Source organism: Pelophylax lessonae (genome assembly GCF_965119305.1).
Source record: "Pelophylax lessonae genome assembly, chromosome: 11".
Lineage (NCBI taxonomy): Eukaryota > Metazoa > Chordata > Amphibia > Anura > Ranidae > Pelophylax > Pelophylax lessonae.
In genome coordinates this window covers 96,969,201-96,986,712 of record NC_138778.1, presented here as the reverse complement: position 1 = coordinate 96,986,712, position 17,512 = coordinate 96,969,201, and the positions used below count along the sequence as shown (strand labels likewise).

Here is a 17,512-nt window from a genome sequence, read left to right as displayed (position 1 = left end):
GCCACAATTTTTGCATGGTAAATGCATACTCTTCTCCATTTGGGTTCCTGGTTTACACAGCAAATCAGAGATACCTAGAAATGTCAGTAGTGTTGAAGATAAGTTTAATTTTAAAGCGAGTGTGAGAGAGGATCTAGTTAATGGAGAGTGTGATGAGGCTGAAGTATTATGGGTGGTACTGCACATGGGTGTACATACTGCAATGGAAATCACTGGAGTTTGTTATTGGCCACCCAAGGTTAATGAGGAGGTGGAGACTCAGTTCCTTGCACAGATAGAAAGGGCTGCAAGGGCTGGGACAGTGTTAATAAAGGGAGATTTTAACTACCTGGAAATTGACAGGACTAATGGCACTGCATGAACAAATTAAAGGGCAGAAATGTATAAACCTATTAGAAGACAATTTTATGGTACAGTTTATAGAGGCCCCAAATAGGAATGATGCTCTGCTGGACCTGGTAATCTCAAATCATGCAGAGCTTATTACTAATGTTCATATAAAAGAACATCTGGGTAGCAGTGACCATACCATGATTTCATTTAATGTTAGCTGTAAACAACAAGCATACAGGAAAGATAAAAACACTTAAATTTAAGAGAGCAAATTTTCCAAGGATGAGGGCTGCTTTCCAAGACTTAGACTGGGAGGGAATATTGTCATCAATGAACACAGAACGGAAATGGAAATTCTTCAAAAAGACTGTATGTGCATAGATGGGCTGAGGTTTGCAGGGTTATTTTTCTGACAAAAATTACAATTGGCCTATTTTATTGGCTCTCTTCCCTCCCCAGATGCCTTTAGAAGGCCCATTACCTCTTTTGAGCTTCTTTGCCTAGAACAATCTCCTTTTGCGCCATGTGGTGTCTCAAACCTATTGTTTGTTGATCTCCCCGCCACTGGACTTCAGATTTTGTCAAGTGGGAAAGGGATCTGAGGCTGAATCTCAGGGATAAGCAGGTCAAGAGGATTATGTTGTTCTCTTATAAAACCTCGATATGTGCTAAACATCAGGAGTCTGGGTTTAAAATTCTGACCTAGTGGTACTATACACTGGTGAAGAGCCATAGGATGTTCCCCCAGTGTTCGGACCTTTGTTGGAGGTGTGGAGAGGAATCCGGTTCCCTTCTTCACATTTTCTGGTCTTTCCGGCTTCTGCAATCATACTGGTCCGAGGTTCCCCGTATAACCCAACAGTTCACTGACCACGAGTTTAACCAAAAGACCCTGCATTCTTCCTTCTGCATCACCACCGATTCTCGAGTAAGACCTATAGGCAATCCATTCTACCTCTCCTGCTTACAGCAGCGAAGGGCTGTATCCCACTTTTCTGGAAACAGACACAGACCCTGTCTATAGCTGTTTGGTTGAAGAAAGTAGCTGAAATCAATGAGAAGGAATACCTGGTGGCCACGGGGGAAAGGCTTCTGGAGGAAATTCCTTAAAAAGTGGTTTTACTGGCACAAATGTGTTTATTCTGAGGAGTACACGGAGCTTCTGATTTAAATTCTTTTATATGCTAATTTTATTGGTGGGGCTTGTGGCCCTGGAGCACTGACGAATGACTACTCCCCTTTCCTCCCTTTTTCTTCTCCCCCTTCCCCACCATCCCCCACCCCTCTTTTTTTTTTTTCTCTCTCTCTCTCTTCTCTCTACCTTTATTCCTACTTTGAATTCTGCTACCCTACTCTTCCTCTCGTTCCCTGTTTTCGTTGCTTTGTGCAACCCACGTGGTTGTTCCTGTTACCTTCCCTTTTTATAATAACAGCACTTGCCATGTAAAAAGTCATGTGGGGTACAGAGACTTCTTAGTACCTGGTATTCTGGGTCAATATAGAGTCATATATCTGCCTCTTTTATACGTGCTGGCTGACATTGTGTCAAACATTTTGTGGAATTGTTACATTTTAGTTTTGCCAGAATCGTGGTTTCTGTATTTACCACGTGTTGCTTTTAAATAAAATATTGGGAAAAAAAGATTTGTAGGTGAACACACTGAAAAAATATACAGTATTACATTTGTTATATATTGCAAGGTCAATCAGTTTATAAGGTTAAAAATAAAGTTGAACAAAATAATTCATAAATAATAAGAAAAGAGCTTTGAAAAAATATAAAAATGAAGGAACATTATCATCCTTTGAATGTTACAAAAAATATAACAGAATATGTAAAAAGGAAATCAAGGCTGCACAAATTCAAAATAAAGAACAGATTGCAAAAGATAGTAGGACAAACCCCTAAAATGATTTTAATATAGTATTAGTAAAAAGGTCAGGTCTGAGCATGTAGGCCCTTTACAAAATAATCTAGAGTGGGTGACTGGAGACAAAGAGGATGCAAATGTATTAAATACTTTTTTAAGCTCTGTTTATACAAAGAAGCATGGGGGATCTCATGACCACAATGGGGATGGTATTGACACAGCCTCAAATGATCCACTATGGCTCAAAATTGATATGGTCCAGAAATATGTAGACAGAATAAAGGTGAATAAAGCACCTAGACCAGATGACATACACCTACGGATCCTAAAATAAATGAACTTATCATTTCAAAGCTATTGTTTCCTAACTTTAGGGACTCTTTAATGTCTGGAACTGGATTGGCGTACGGCAAATGAGGTGCCTATATTTAAAAAGGGATTAAAATCTTTACCAAGTAACTATAGATCTGTTAGTTTAATATATAGTTAGGAAGATACTGGAGAGTTTAATAAAAGATCTCATAAACAAGTTCTTGCTCAAAAGAAAATAGACAGAATGGATTTGTGAAAGACTGTTGTCAGACAAATCTGATTTCTTTTTATGAGGAGGTAATTAAAATGCTTAGCCACAAAGCAGTGGCTGTGGACGTTATATACTTGCTTTTTGCAAAAGCATTTGACACAGTTCCCCACACACGACTAATGTGCAAGGTAAAGTCTACATGCTTGGAAAAATCAAGTTTGTAATTGGATAGAAAACTGGCTAAGAGACCATATTCAAAGAGTAGTGGTTAATGATTCTTACTCTGAATGGTCTAAGGTTATCAGTGGTGTACCCCAAGGTTCAGTGTTGGGACCCTTACTTTTTAAAATATTTAAAAATGATAAAGGGTCTGGGATTAAAAGTACAATTTCAGTCTTTGCAGAATATGCAGAATATGCAGCGGAATAACTTCCTTACAGGATGTCTCCAAATTACAAGCCGACCTCAGTGCACTGTTTAATTGGGCAACTATGTGGCAAATGAGGTTTTTTTATTGATAAATGCAAAGGAATGAACTTGGGGACTAAGTATATGCACAAATTATACATACTAGACAGAGCACAACTGGGGGAATCAATAGTGAAGAAGGATCTGGGTGGTCTGGTATCATAAACTTAATAGCCGCATGCAATGCCAAGCTACGGTTTACAAAGCGAGCAAAATCCTTTCTTCTATTTGGAGAGGTATGGACTCCAGAGAGAGAGAGGGAGAGAGAGAGAGATACTTTTACCCCTGTACAAATCATTAAAAGGAACTTATATGGAATATGCGCAGTTCAGTTTTGGGCACCGGTTCATAAAAAGGATATCGGGGAACAGGAGAAAATGCAGAGAAGAGCAACCAAACTGAAAAGAGGCATGGAGGAGCTCAGCTATGAGGAAAGATTAGAGGAACTGAATTTATACTCTCTTGAGAAGAAGAGGGTGGATATGATCAACATGTATAAATACATAGGGGTCCATACAGTGAACTTGGTGTTGAGTTATTCATTTTAGGGTCTTCACACAGGACAAGGGATCACTCATTATGTCTGGAGGAAGAGAGATTTAATCTCCAAATACAGAAAGATTTCTTCACAGTAAGAGCTGTGAACATGTAGAATATACTCCTTCAAGAGCTAGTTCTGTCCAGCTCAGTAGATTGCTTTAAAAAGGCCTGGATTCTTTCCTAAATGTACATAATATAATTGAATACTAACATTTATAGGTAAAATCCATCCAGGGAATATTCGATTGCATCTTGGGGGATCAGGAAGGATTTTTTCCCCCCTGCTAGAGCAAATTGGATAATGCTTTGCTGTATTTTTTGCCTTCCTCTGGATCAACTGTGGTTATTGGATTCACAAGTTTTTCCTTCACGATAATTTTTTGACTTTTTGGGAAATTTTGCACTTAATGTTTTTGATAATAATATCACAACGAGAAACCCTCTTTGGGGTTTCTTTTTTTTTTTTTCTCACAAGTTTTTCCTTCACGATAATCTTTTGACTTCTTGGGAAATTACTCACTTAATGTTTTTGATAATAATATCACAACGAGAAACCCTCTTTGGTTTTTTTTTTCTCTCACAAGTTTCTGCTTTACGATAATTTTTTGGGTAATTTTTCACTTAATGTTTTGATAATAATATCACAACGAGAAACCCTCTTTGGCTTTTTTTTTTTTTTTCTCTTTCACAAGTTTATCCTTCACGATAATATTTTGACTTCTTGGGAAATTTTTCACAAAATGTTTTGATAATAATATCACAAGAGAGACCCTCTTGGGGCTTTTTTTCTTTTTTTTTTTTCTTCCCTTTGGTTTAGGAACTATTAAGGTTCAGTAAAGCTGGTATTTGACACAGATGTATACAGGTATGAACCTAATTTTACTTGTTTTTTGTTTCTTTTTTTTTTAGATTTATTTTCATTTCATGTATTGTCAAAAAAAATGTAATAAAAACATATAAATAAATAAAAACTGTGGTTATTGGATCTTGTATAAAGGATTGTATCATTTCCCCCCCCCCCCTTTTATTGGGGAAATTAGATGGACTAGTGTCTTTTTTTCAACCAGACTAACTGTGTAACTATATACTGTATGCTCATGGAGTTAGTCATATGTGTATAAATGCAGGCTCTGCCTTTTGTTTAGTAGTGCTGAATAATGCTATGCCTTGCCAACCTTCTTTTACATTACATTTTTACTATGAAGCCATGCAATAGTTGTGTTTGACGAAATTCTTATTTCTCCCCAGGTGAACAATGAGTTCATTATGCAGTCAGAAAGAGAAAGCTTTACTAACAGGATTAAGGACATCATCCACCGTGTGGAAGCTTTGCTAAAGAAAGATGCTGGTGGAGACAGAGAAGATGAGGCGGATGGTTTAGCTACTGTGGAAAGCACGTTTCCTCCAAACTTTCAGGTATGTAGCATTAGATCTTCACCAGATAAACAAAAGGGCATTTATCAATATAGAAGGGAAAGGTCAGAATCTCTATCAATTTGTATTGTTTGTGTCTCTACTGGGCAGTTTGCTGTGATTCCCATCGTGGCTGCTAGAACAGAAGTAAGGTGGCTCTAGTTTTAATGTGTTTCTCTTGGGGTGCTTAACCCCACTTACTAAATCCTTAAATTAGCATAAACTGCTCTCTCGTAGCAACAAAATAGTTTGGATGCTATTTACAACGACTTCATTTAGCTTGAAGTAGAAATGACGAAGGATTGGACCAGGTAGAAGCTTCAAAACAGCAGGCTTTTAATGGAACCCCTTAGAACAAGTACAGACTTGTTAGAAGAAAGATGGCTCGTAGGCCATTTTTTTTAAACAAAGTTTTACAATAGAAAAACATGTGATACAATATGATTGGTTGTTAAGACATACGTCAATTTACTTACCATTAAAAAAAAGAAAAACAACAACAGAATGTTTGGACCTACTGACCATAGGGCTACCGTCATACCGGCGATTAAGGCCAGTGCGAATTGTAGCAACACTTCCTGCTGCATCACTCAGCGACTAGGCACAGCCATTGGCCCCATTCATTAAAATGGCCGCAGTTCTTCGTGGCTCTCTGCACAGCCAGCGGTCATGGTAGGTAATCGCTGGCTGCCAGAAAGCTGCGAATAGGTGCAACCGCCTCTGACCTTTAATTATAGTGAACAGGGCTGGCAGCCGCACCAAGCCCATGAGAGCCGTAGCAGGATTTTCCAACTGGTCCTAATCGGCAGTGTGAATGTAGCCTAATGCCTGGAGTTGTCTGACAGCCTGGGAAATTTGTCTCAGTAAACTTGTTGCCTGTTGCCGTCTTAAAAAAAAAAAATAGCAATATGAACTAGAGTGGTCATCTCAGATCTCTCTCACCTCATTTGAATATGAAGGCCAACTAATGTTTTAGCTTTGCATAGTTGCTGGTACGTTTAATGACATGCTGGTTTATTTTGTTTCTCAATAATCCACCAGAGTTCCCTTTTCATTACTCTAATACCCAAGCCATTACAAACCCAATGCAAACAAAAGAGTCAGAATATGTGTGACCAAAAACAGGTCTCATAAAGTGGCTCACCCCGCGCACAAAAGAACAAAGTAGATAGCAACAAGGAGTTATGAAGACGCAAAGTCTCAAAGCAGCTACTATACAAAAAGAACTGTTAACAAGGGTGTTGTAGAGACCCTGCCAAACTCCTTGTTGTAGGTGCAGCGGCTGACTGATAAATATAAAACCACTCCCATACAGATTCACTAAGCAGATGGACACAGGCAAACAAATAGCTATCCCTTCAGGATAACAAAAGGTAGGAATCTGCAACAAATGTTGGTAAAATCCTTGAAAATGTACATACCGTAGATCACCCAGAGTGAATTTTTTTTTTCTCAACAAAAGCGGAGTTACTCTTTAAGTATTGGGTTTGTAATGTTGTAGAGTATTTGATCAAGTAAAATAAACTATAACACTAGCAGCGCTAAAAAAAGGTCCATTGAATAAACCAGTGTCCTTAATGACTCATAAACCATATAAAGTGCAGTCCATACAGTAATACATCAGGAACAATTCATCCACCAGGGTAGGGGAGTGAAGGGTCTTGACTGTTCCTCCAAAGATAACACCACACTCTAGTGCTCCCCCCTTTGGATGAAACACTCACCAGAACCTGGTGAATATAGAGCCTTCAATCAAAATCCACCAATCCACGGGTGTACTGATCACTGCTGGGCTGTACCACACTCCTCCTTCCTCCAGAATTCCTCCGCTCAAAGTTCATGCAATTGAACAAAGTGGGGGCAACAATAGTGTAATTCTGCAAACTTTTATTAAACCTACACACAGTAAAGCCCCTCTCCCCTCAAGATGTCTACTTACAGGAGGGTAATGGAGTGAAGGCATAAAGGATCAAAATATGCACACTGGATGACCAATTCCAAACATTCCTGCAGTCCAATAGGAATCCCGAATGGTGTCCTATGTGAAATATTCTGCGACCGCGCACATCAGCTCTCTGCGATGAGAGCTGATGTGCGCGGTCCCAGAATATTTCACATAGGACACCATTCGGGATTCCTATTGGACTGCAGGAATGTTTGGAATTGGTCATACTGTGTGCATGTTTTGGAGGAACAGTCAAGACCCTTCACTCCCCTACCCTGGTGGATGAATTGTGCCTGATGTATTACTGTATGGACTGCACTTTATATGGTTTATGAGTCATTAAGGACACTGGTTTATTCAATGGACCTTTTTTTAGCGCTGCTAGTGTTATAGTTTATTTTACTTGATCAAATACTCTACAACATTACAAACCCAATACTTAAAGAGTAACTCCGCTTTTGTTGAGAAAAAAAAAATTCACTCTAGGTGATCTACGGTATGTACATTTTCAAGGATTTTACCAACATTTGTTGCAGATTCCTACCTTTTGTTATCCTGAAGGGATAGCTATTTGTTTGCCTGTGTCCATCTGCTTAGTGAATCTGTATGGGAGTGGTTTTATATTTATCAGTCAGCCGCTGCACCTACAACAAGGAGTTTGGCAGGGTCTGCATCCCTTTAGATTTGATTTCCTTTGAGAGTATCTGACCAAAAATTACATTTTTGTTGCAAGGAAAGCCAAAACCTGATTTGTATCTTAGAGCAAACTTCTGGGAAAAATCAGTAAGCCAGTCACACAGGCAGGAAATAACATTTCTGGGAGGCGTTCTGTGCACCATCTGTGTACAGAACACCTCCAGGTAGCCATATTGCATTGCACTTTACAGAAAATTACAGTGCTGCAGATTTAAAAGGAAAGGTCATTTTTTAATAACATTCAATCACAATATGACTTGTGTTGCAATTGTATATGCTATATATATTTTTTTTTAATTTGTTAGGATTTTTTTCCACTAAAGTGGAGTTACCCTTTAAGTGATACTTATGTAATAATTTAGTAAAAATAATTTCGAGTCACCTCTGTTATGGCCTTTTCTGAGTGAAAACACAAATCAAAATTTTGTAATTGTAGTCTCTGGCAAATATAAGAAATTGGCAGGTGTCTCAGCCCAACAGTGGCTTTCAATTTTTGGTGGAATTAAGGGAAGGAAGAAGAGAGCAGCGCCACCTCAGTGTAGAATAAAAGGTTGATTTATTGCATAAAAACAATATAAACTCACAGGAAGGAGATAAATAGCCAGCATAATAGAACGATCATCTGCGACACTTGAGGGAGAACTTGGAGGTGGAGTGTTGCAGCCACTGGTCCGGGCTGTGTCGGTGGTGTCCAGCACTTCCTGGTTCCTGTGTTCCTGGTTCCTGCGTGCTCCGCCTGAAGAAGGCGCATTCATGCTCCGAACGCGAGCACCCCCTGCCACTCCCGAATGTGACATAGGATGCTGGAAGACAGCACAGGAACCAGGAAGTGCTGGACACCACCGACACAGCCTGGACCAGTGGCTGCTCCACTCCACCTCCAAATCCTCCCTCAAGTGTTGCAGATGATTGTTCTATTATGCTGGCTATTTATCCCCTTCCCGTAAGTTTATATTGTTTTTATGCAATAAATCAACCTTTTAATCTACACTGAGGTGGGGCTGCTCTGCTCTCTTCCCTTGCTTGTGTATTGCAGAGTCTCATCTAGCTCTGTTTGGAGCCGGCAGCCACCCTTTCCATTTATAAACTGTTGTTTCTACACCACCAAAAGTGACCTTGTGCTCCCATCCTCACGCATTGGTATGCATGCACAGACTTAAAGCTGAGTTCCACCTTACAATGATACTTACCTCCATCTTCTCGCTCCGGGTCACCTGAAAAACAAATGGATAATCGCAATTTTTAATTTTTTTTTTACTTACCTTGTAAGTAAAAGAGAAAATATACTTACCTTACTTCCTTCTTCCTCCCCTCGGCGGCCACGGCGATTCGTCACTTCCTGGCTTTTGCAATGATCCCTGGGAGCTGAACGTCATCGCTCCCAGGAATCAATGCGCCTGCTCCGGCCCCGACGTCAGTTCCGGTGCGCGCGCGTCATTCCCTTCTAGACAGCTTCTGGGCATGCCCAGAAGCTGTGGAGGGATGACGCGCACGCACCGGAAGTGACGGCGGGGTCGATGCAGTGCATCGTGGGACCGAAGAAGAAGGAAGAGGATCGCGCTGGCTTCAAGCTGCCCACACTTGAGATGGCAGCGCTGGAGAATACTTTTTCAAGGTAAGTATTTCTCCTAAAAGGTAAGTGCAACCCGGGACAGATCAGAGGATAGCCATTGTGGAATGTACTAGCCCTGAATGTCCCCGGGGTATTTTTATTAAAAAAAGTATCCCCTGGGTGGAACTCCGCTTTAAGACAAATATTCACCTTTTGCTATTTATCTCACAAGCGCTGGTCAAAGTTTTTTTGGTGAAATTAGCCTCTTATTATTACAGAATGTTGCAATACTCCAGTGAAACTGACTTTATCACATATAATTATTTTGAACAGACTGATCAACAACTTCAAGAATTATCCCGTTCCTTCTCCTGCTCATCTCTCAGTGGTAAGCAAACTTTTCAAATAGACCCCTTATGTTTTCCATCTGCAGAGGTATCTTTCTCTATGACAAGAGCATTGTTCATTTTATTCGCAGCTGGAAAAACAGTCACTGGTTTAAGGGCTGTTGCAAATGCGAAACCCTTTACTTTATTAAAGAGGGTCTTAAAAAAACACTGTTCTCAAGTATGGCTTCACATGGCTTCACCTATTGACAGTTTTACTAGGGTGGCCATACTCCGCTTGATAAATAAGGCAAACATGTACATTCCTGCTGCTAACCGCCACTTTGTGTCTCAAAACCACAACTTAAATCAAACAACGAAAATAATAAATGTGGGCGCAAGGTGTCCTACAAATCCACTGGTTTGTAACCCTCTTCTTCATATATAGAAAACATCTAATATGGAAGACTTACATAATCTCCGCCTATTACTTGTATACCAATGTGTACTTATAAACAAAACATTGTCCTCCTTTTTGTCCTCCTTTTCCTGAGCAAAAAAATGTATATAGTGAATACAACAATAAACGTGAAGTTCATGGAACGACTTATACAGTCCACATTAGTGCTGCAATTCAAAATGTGCTCCAATCATGCATGAAGGTGACAAATGCTGTAGATCTTTGTGTGCCCTCTACACAGACCCGCTGATAGGGGGGGGACCACTAGTCCTCTTGTAGGGGGCCCGGGAACACGGGGGGCCCCAACAGCATGGGGAATCAGTGCGGTCGGGCAGAGCTGCAATTAAAGAAGTAAGCCCTGTGTGGCTCTCTGCAGCAGCTGAAAGCCAGTTTCTCCCCCCCCTGCCAGCTTTCAGCTGCTGCAGGGAGAAACACAGACACAGGACATCATTTATGTAATTGCTTCTTACTAATTGTAATTCTCTTCTAATTGCTCTGACACTGATCCCCCTCCTGTTCTGCCTACACCTGCCCCCACCTCCTCCCCGTGTGCCCCCCTTTCACTGTGCCGCAGGGCTGCAGGCTTCCCTGTCCTGTAGAAAAATAACAACTTGTAAAAAAAAATAATAATTATAATTAAACAATGGAAATGAATCATTTAAAAAATTGTAAACTAAAATTATAAAAAATGTTAACATTTTAAACAAAATATATAATTTTTTTATTGTAAAAAAAATGTAAAAAACAATTAAAACGGGCACACGGGTTCTCTGTTTATGTTTGCATATAATAATAATGATTTTAGTGCATTTAAGTGTATTATAAAAAAAATTTATATTTTAAACAAAATATATAATTTTTTTAATGTAAAAAAAAAAATGTAAAAAACAATTAAAAAGGGCACACGGGTTCTCTGTTTATGTTTGCATATAATAATAATGATTTAAGCGCATTTAAGTGTATTATTAAAAATTTTAACATTTTAAACAAAATATATAATTTTTTTTAATGTAAAAAAAAAATGTAAAAAACAACTAAAAAGGGCACACGGGTTCTCTGTTTATGATTTTAGTGCATTTAAGTGTACTATAAAAAATTTTAACATTTTAAAAAAACAATTATAATTTTTTTTAATGTAAAAAAAAAAATGTAAAAAACAGTTAAAAAGGGCACACGGGTTCTCTGTTTATGTTTGCATATAATAATAATGATTTTAGTGCATTTAAGTGTATTATTAAAAATTTTAACATTTTAAACAAAATATATAATTTTTTTTAATGTAAAAAACAACTAAAAAGGGCACACGGATTCTCTGTTATGTTTGCATATAATAATAATGATTTTAGTATATTTTTAGTGAAAAAAAATATTGATATATATATTGATATATTCGTGGGGGGGGGGGGGGGGGCTGCCAGGTAGGCTGTATGGGGCCCTGTGATTTCTAACAGCAGCCTTGCCTCTACACCTCACATTGTAAACTGTTGGCGCTATATAAATCCTGTATAATAATAATAATAATACACCGCTCTACACACTGTCACTCACCAAATATAAAGACCCAATGTGTGGTGGGTTACCTGGCGCTTAGGTTTAGTCCCTGTCAATTGGGCTCCTATATTCCCACTCCTCTCCTTCTTGGCTTCATATCAATGTATTGAACTGAGAAACAAAATCAACCACACTCCATATCATAACCCCGTTTTAATACTCTTATTAAAAATGATTAAGTCTAAGGCAAGCATTCCTGGCAATAGTAGTGTTTGTTTTATACACAGAGTTATGTAGAAAAGTATCTTTAACGGATGTCTAGTTCCTTTTCTCCACAGAAAAAGGAATAGCATCTTGCACAATATCATTATCAATCTAGGCCAGGCATGTCCAACCTGCAGCCCGGGGGCCGCATGCGGCCCGGAACCACAGGCAATGCGGCCCACTGCCCCCTGACAATTTTTTTTTTTTTTTGCTGGGGAGGAAGGAAGTCGAGTCGGGGGCACGGCCACAGAGGTTTCCAACTAACTTTAGGCAGAGGTTGCCTCGGAGGGGATCATCCACTAGTTGTGTTAAATTAGTGCTGGGGGGGGGGGCGGCAGCGCGGGAAGGGCGCAGCAGCGTTTTATTACTTATATACCTTAACTATAGTATATATTTTATATGCGACCCGAGAAAATTTCTCTACACTCAATGTGGCCCAGAGAAGCCAAAAGGTTGGACACCCATGATCTAGGCAGTCAAGGGTAAAAAAAAAAAAGCAGAAAGGCTTGGTGGTGAACATTATGAATGAAGAAAGGCAAATCTCTGACCTTGTTGCTGTAAGTGATAGATTTGACCATCTATAGACACTAAGGGCCAGTTCACACTACATGCAGTCCAGTGCATTTTATTTCTGCATCAAAAATACATGGATAGTAGGTTATATGGTTTTCAATGGCATAGTTCACACCAGTGCAATCAGGTACAATACGTTCCAGTACCAGAAAAAAAAAAGTAGAACATGCTGCATGTTTTCTGCACTGAACTGTACTGGAATGCGGAAAAATGCATCGTAACGCACCAAAAGTGCACTGGTACACACAAGTCCTTATTTAAGGTGAAGAAAAAAGAGGGGGGGGATGCACTAGAACGCATCAAAAAGCACAGAAAATGCATCAACAATGCAACCGGAATGCATCCAGACTGTATTTCTCTGGTGTTAATTGGCCCTAAGACAAAACCTTTCTAACCAGCTAAGAGGTTGCTGCATGCTAAATGCCTCCAAACCTGATTATTTTGTACATCAAGTGGCATTCAATTTTTAAGCGGTTGTAAACCGCATAGAGATTTTGTTTTTTTTTGGGGGGGAACCTGTGGGGTAAAGTCACAATGTGCTAGTATGTATTGCATACTAGCACATTCTGGTAAACTTACCTGAAAATGATTCCCTCCTGCACCAAGAAGTCAGCACTGCAGGTGCCTCCATCTTCACCCGTCTTGCTTCCGGGTTCGCAGACTTCGGCTCCATGACTGGCCAGAGCCGGGATGACGTTGTTCCCACGCATGTGCGGGGGAGCCGCCGTTCATGGCACAATGCTCTGAAGGAACAGCACAGGCCGCGTGCCTTCAGAATGCATGCGCCAGTGATGTCACTGGCTGCATGCAATGTAAATATCTCCTAAACCGTGCATGTTTAGGAGATATTTCCACTACCTATAAGTAGACCTTATTATAGGCTTACCTATAGGTAAAAGCAAGAGAAGGAAGTTTACATCCTTTTTAAATTAACACTGCTATCCTAAGCTACTAATCCTAAAATGATAAACCCCATATATATTGTGGGCGTGTCTGAACTTCAGAAAGGCATTCAGTAGATATCCCCTTTTAAAACTGACTCATTAAAAATTCTTGCCACTCCACTTTTTTCTTTCAACAAAAACCTAACAATATGCTTCCAGTAACATTACGTTTATTAATACTTTGTGTGCAATCTTTTTTTTTTTTATCTCCGAAGTTCAACTTTAAAGCATATATACACTATATTCGCAAAAGTATTGGGACACCTGCCTTTACAAGCACATGAATAGCATTTCAGTCTTAGTACGTAGGGTTCAATTTTAAGTTGGCCCACCCTTTGCAGTTCTAACAGCTTCAACACTTCTGGGAAGGCTGTCCACAAGGTTTAGGAGCATGTCTATGGGAATGTTTGACTATTCTTCCAGAAGCACAATTGTGAGGTCAGACACTGTTGTGGACAAGAAGGCCTGGCTCGCAGTCTCCGCTCTAATTCTTTCCAAAGGTGTTCTTTCGAGTTGAGGTCAGTACTCTTGTGCAGGCCAGTCAAGTTCCTCCACCCCAAACTCGCCCATCCATGTCTTTATGAATCTTGCTTTGTGTACTGGTCAAAATCATTTGGTGGAGGAGGGATTATTGTGTGGGGTTGTTTTTCAGGGTTTGGGCTTGGCCCCTTAGTTCCAGTGAAGGGACCTCTTTAGGCGTCAGCATACCAAGACAATGTTTACAACTTCATGCTCCCAGCTTTGTGGGAACAGTTTGGGGATGGCCCCTTCCTGTCCCCACTTGACTGCGCACCAGTGCACAAAACAAGGTCCATAAAGACATGGATGAGCAAGATTTAGGTGGAGGAACTTGACTGGCCTGCACAGAGTTCTGACCGCAAACCGATAGAACACCTTTGGGATGAATTAGAGAGGAGACTGCGAGCCAGGCCTTCAAGTCCACATCAGTGCCTGACTTCACAAATGCGCTTCTGGAAGAATGGTCAAACATTGCCATAGACACAACTCCTAAACCTTGTGGACAGCCTTCCCAGAAGAGTTGAAGCTATTATGGCTACAAAGGGTGGGGCAACTCAATAATAAACCCTATTGACTAAGACTGGGATGCCATCAAAATGAATGTGCATATAAAGGCAAGCATCCCAATACTTTTGGTAATATTGTGTATGTATCTATATATATATATATATATATATATATATATATATATATATATATATATATATATATATATATATATATATTATAATGCACGGCAAAGCCTAACTGAGCTTATCCTACCCCTACCTCCATTCTAAGCCTATTCTATCTACTGTACCTTGTAAAAGGAAAGATGGCTATATTTACCTATTCTGAAGCTGCGCTGGTATGGTCACATGATCAGGTCCCAGCACTGGCATCAGTGTAGAGGAAAGGCAGTGAAAACAGCTGCAGAGCTTGGGCGATGACATCACCCATAGGCTCACTATGGTTAATACGTTGTTAGATGTCCCTCCTCTGCACTAAAGCCGGCGCTGAAAGCTGGTCATGTGACTGGACCAGAGCGACTTCAGAATAGGCATCTTTCCTTTTACAGGGTAGTTAGAATAGGCTTAGGATGGAAGTCGGAATAGGATAAGCTTAGTTAGGTTTTCATTTGCCTTCCAAGTTCTAAGTCCTCTGCTGTACTGCTTATTTACTTTCTGTGTCCTTAAGTATTTTCTTCAGTTTATATTTCTATTTTAAGATCTGGCCCCTACGAGTCCAAGCAAAGGAATTGTCTCCCCAAGCCTCTTCAGCCAGGGTAGCCCCATATTGGACAATGATGTATTTGCAGCTGCACCTGTTATGAGTGTTCCAGATCTTCGACAAAAGTCCATTCTGCCATCCATGGCCATAGGTACACTGTATTTCTTAATAATTGCTGAAGAAAATGTGTTCTAGTGGAAATGATAAGGGTTATTAATTATCCAGGGGTAGGGTCTGTAATGCCTTATCCAATTCATTTATTCTTAAAGTGCAGGATACAGTACAGTTAGGTCACATTCACACGGGTGTACTTTAGCATAATATACATCTGTCACATTGGGAGCAGCGGCTTTTCCCGTGCAGCCACTGCATCCTGTTTGACATGCATGGGAATGCCTGCACGAGAATGCATAGAACACCTGTGCTTCCTCATGCAAGCAAAGTCCTCGCATGGGTGCATGCTTATGTAATCCCCTATGAAAAAGACATTATAGGTAAAACATTTCCATGACCGAGCTTCCTGCATGCCATAACACTCAGTGCCTTCTAGGAAGATTTTACAATCAAATAGGCTAGTCTTACTGGGGTACCAATTTTTTTATTTCATTTCCATACCAGACTTTTCATTTGGTCTGTTAAGTGTCAAATTTCTCAAGGTTTAAATTTAATTGAAATAATTGGACAGATTATTTATATTTCAATAAATATATAAATAAATATTTTATACAAAGTATTGCTTATGAAAATGTTACATTCTTCTATGCAGACAGCAAGATGCAGCATTTTGGCTAAAAAAAAATTTTTCCGCTCTGTTGAAAAAAAAAAACTATTGTTTAACTACCTCAATACAGGGCACTTAAACCCCCTTCCTTCCCAGGCCAATTTTCAGCTTTTAGCGCTGTTGCATTTTGAATGACAATTGCGCGGTCATGCAACACTGTACCTAAACCAAATTTGTGTCATTTTGTTCCCCACAAATAGAGCTTTCTTTTGGTGGTAATTGATCACCGCCAGGTTTTTTCTTTTTTGGTGCACAAATAAAAAAGACCGAAAAGTTTGAAATAAAAAAAAAAAAGTTTTTTTGTTTATGTTATAAAATTTTGTAAATAGATATGTTTTTCCCTGCACTGATGATGCCGCCCTGACAGGCACTGATGAGGAGGCACTGATGGGGTGGCACTGATGGGGTGGCACTGATGGGGTGGCACTGATATGCAGCACTGATGGGCACTGATATGTGGCACTGATAGATAGCACAGATAAGCAGCATTGGTGGGCACTGATAGGCAGCGCTGATGGGCACTGATAGGCAGCACTGATGGGCACTGATAGGCAGCACTGATGGGCACTGATCGGCAGCACTGATGGGCACTAATGGGTGGCACTGATGGGCGGCACTGATCAGCACTGATGGGCACTGATAGGCAGCACTGGTGGACAATAATGGGCACTGGTGGGAGGCACAGATAGATGGCAATAATGGGCACTGGTGGGCAGCACTGACAGATGGCATTGGTGGGCAGCAGTGATAGGGAGGGCACCACTGGCAAGTTTGCCATCCCTGGTGGCCATGGTGGGCATCTCTGGTGGTCATGGGTGGGCATCCCTGGTGGCTCTAGTGGCACCCCCCCCCAGGGCTGCACTGGTAATCAATGTTCTGATTACCAGCACAGACCCCCCCTGTGATCAGTGAGTAATTAGAAATACTCACTGATCCCCCCGGCTGCAGTACAGATCCTCTTCTTCTCCTCACTGACAGGATCTGTCATGAGGAGAAGAGATCGAAGCCGTTACAACGGCTGTGTTTACATCACATGACGGCTGTGATTGGACACAGCCGCCATGTGATCAGGAGGGCCAATCACAGGGCCCTCCTGCCGCATCTTGTTGCTCTGTGTCTGAGGGACACAGGCACATCAAGATCGCACCGCTGCGAGTGCCCGTGGCGGCGCGATCTCGCTCCTTCTGAAGGACGTTCCGGAACGTCCGATCAGAAGGACGAGACTCCCACCCGGCCGTATATGTACAATGGCCCGGGTGGGAGGTGGTTAAAGACCTCTGTAGCTGACTCTGAAATGACACAATTTAGAGAATCATAACAATAACTTACCCCCCTCTTTCTTTAATTTAATAATCAATCAATAGTTAACAGAGTGTCTGATTTACTAAAAGAGTTGAGAATCTTCACTCAATAAACTGAATGAATATTTACTTCAATTGCTGAGTCATGTAAAAATCAAATTTCTGTTTCTGAAGGGAAATTGTTTTTGCTGAGCTCTCCCTTTAGAGAACCACAGTACTTTGGGAATCCTGAATAAAACTGACTCAAAGCCATAATAGTTTCCCTTTAAGACACAGTGAACACCCAACCATATTGCAGTAACA

General features: G+C 40.5%; 1 protein-coding gene and 1 long non-coding RNA gene across 3 annotated transcripts in view; one reads left to right on the top strand and one right to left on the bottom strand.

The window, feature by feature from the left end:
- Positions 1-17,512, bottom strand: part of LOC309566786 — a 1,174,540-nt gene that overhangs the window by 787,761 nt on the left and 369,267 nt on the right. The gene's annotated exons all lie outside the window — the stretch shown is intronic.
- Positions 1-17,512, top strand: part of WNK4 (WNK lysine deficient protein kinase 4) — a 374,343-nt gene that overhangs the window by 292,733 nt on the left and 64,098 nt on the right. The window contains exons 12-14 of one of the 2 annotated variants that reach the window (XM_082272079.1): positions 4,984-5,151; positions 9,675-9,729; positions 15,126-15,278. In XM_082272079.1, coding sequence (XP_082128205.1) covers positions 4,984-5,151; positions 9,675-9,729; positions 15,126-15,278 — 376 coding nt within the window. The remainder of the gene's footprint in view (positions 1-4,983; positions 5,152-9,674; positions 9,730-15,125; positions 15,279-17,512) is intronic. The other variant, XM_082272080.1, reaches the window with a different exon arrangement.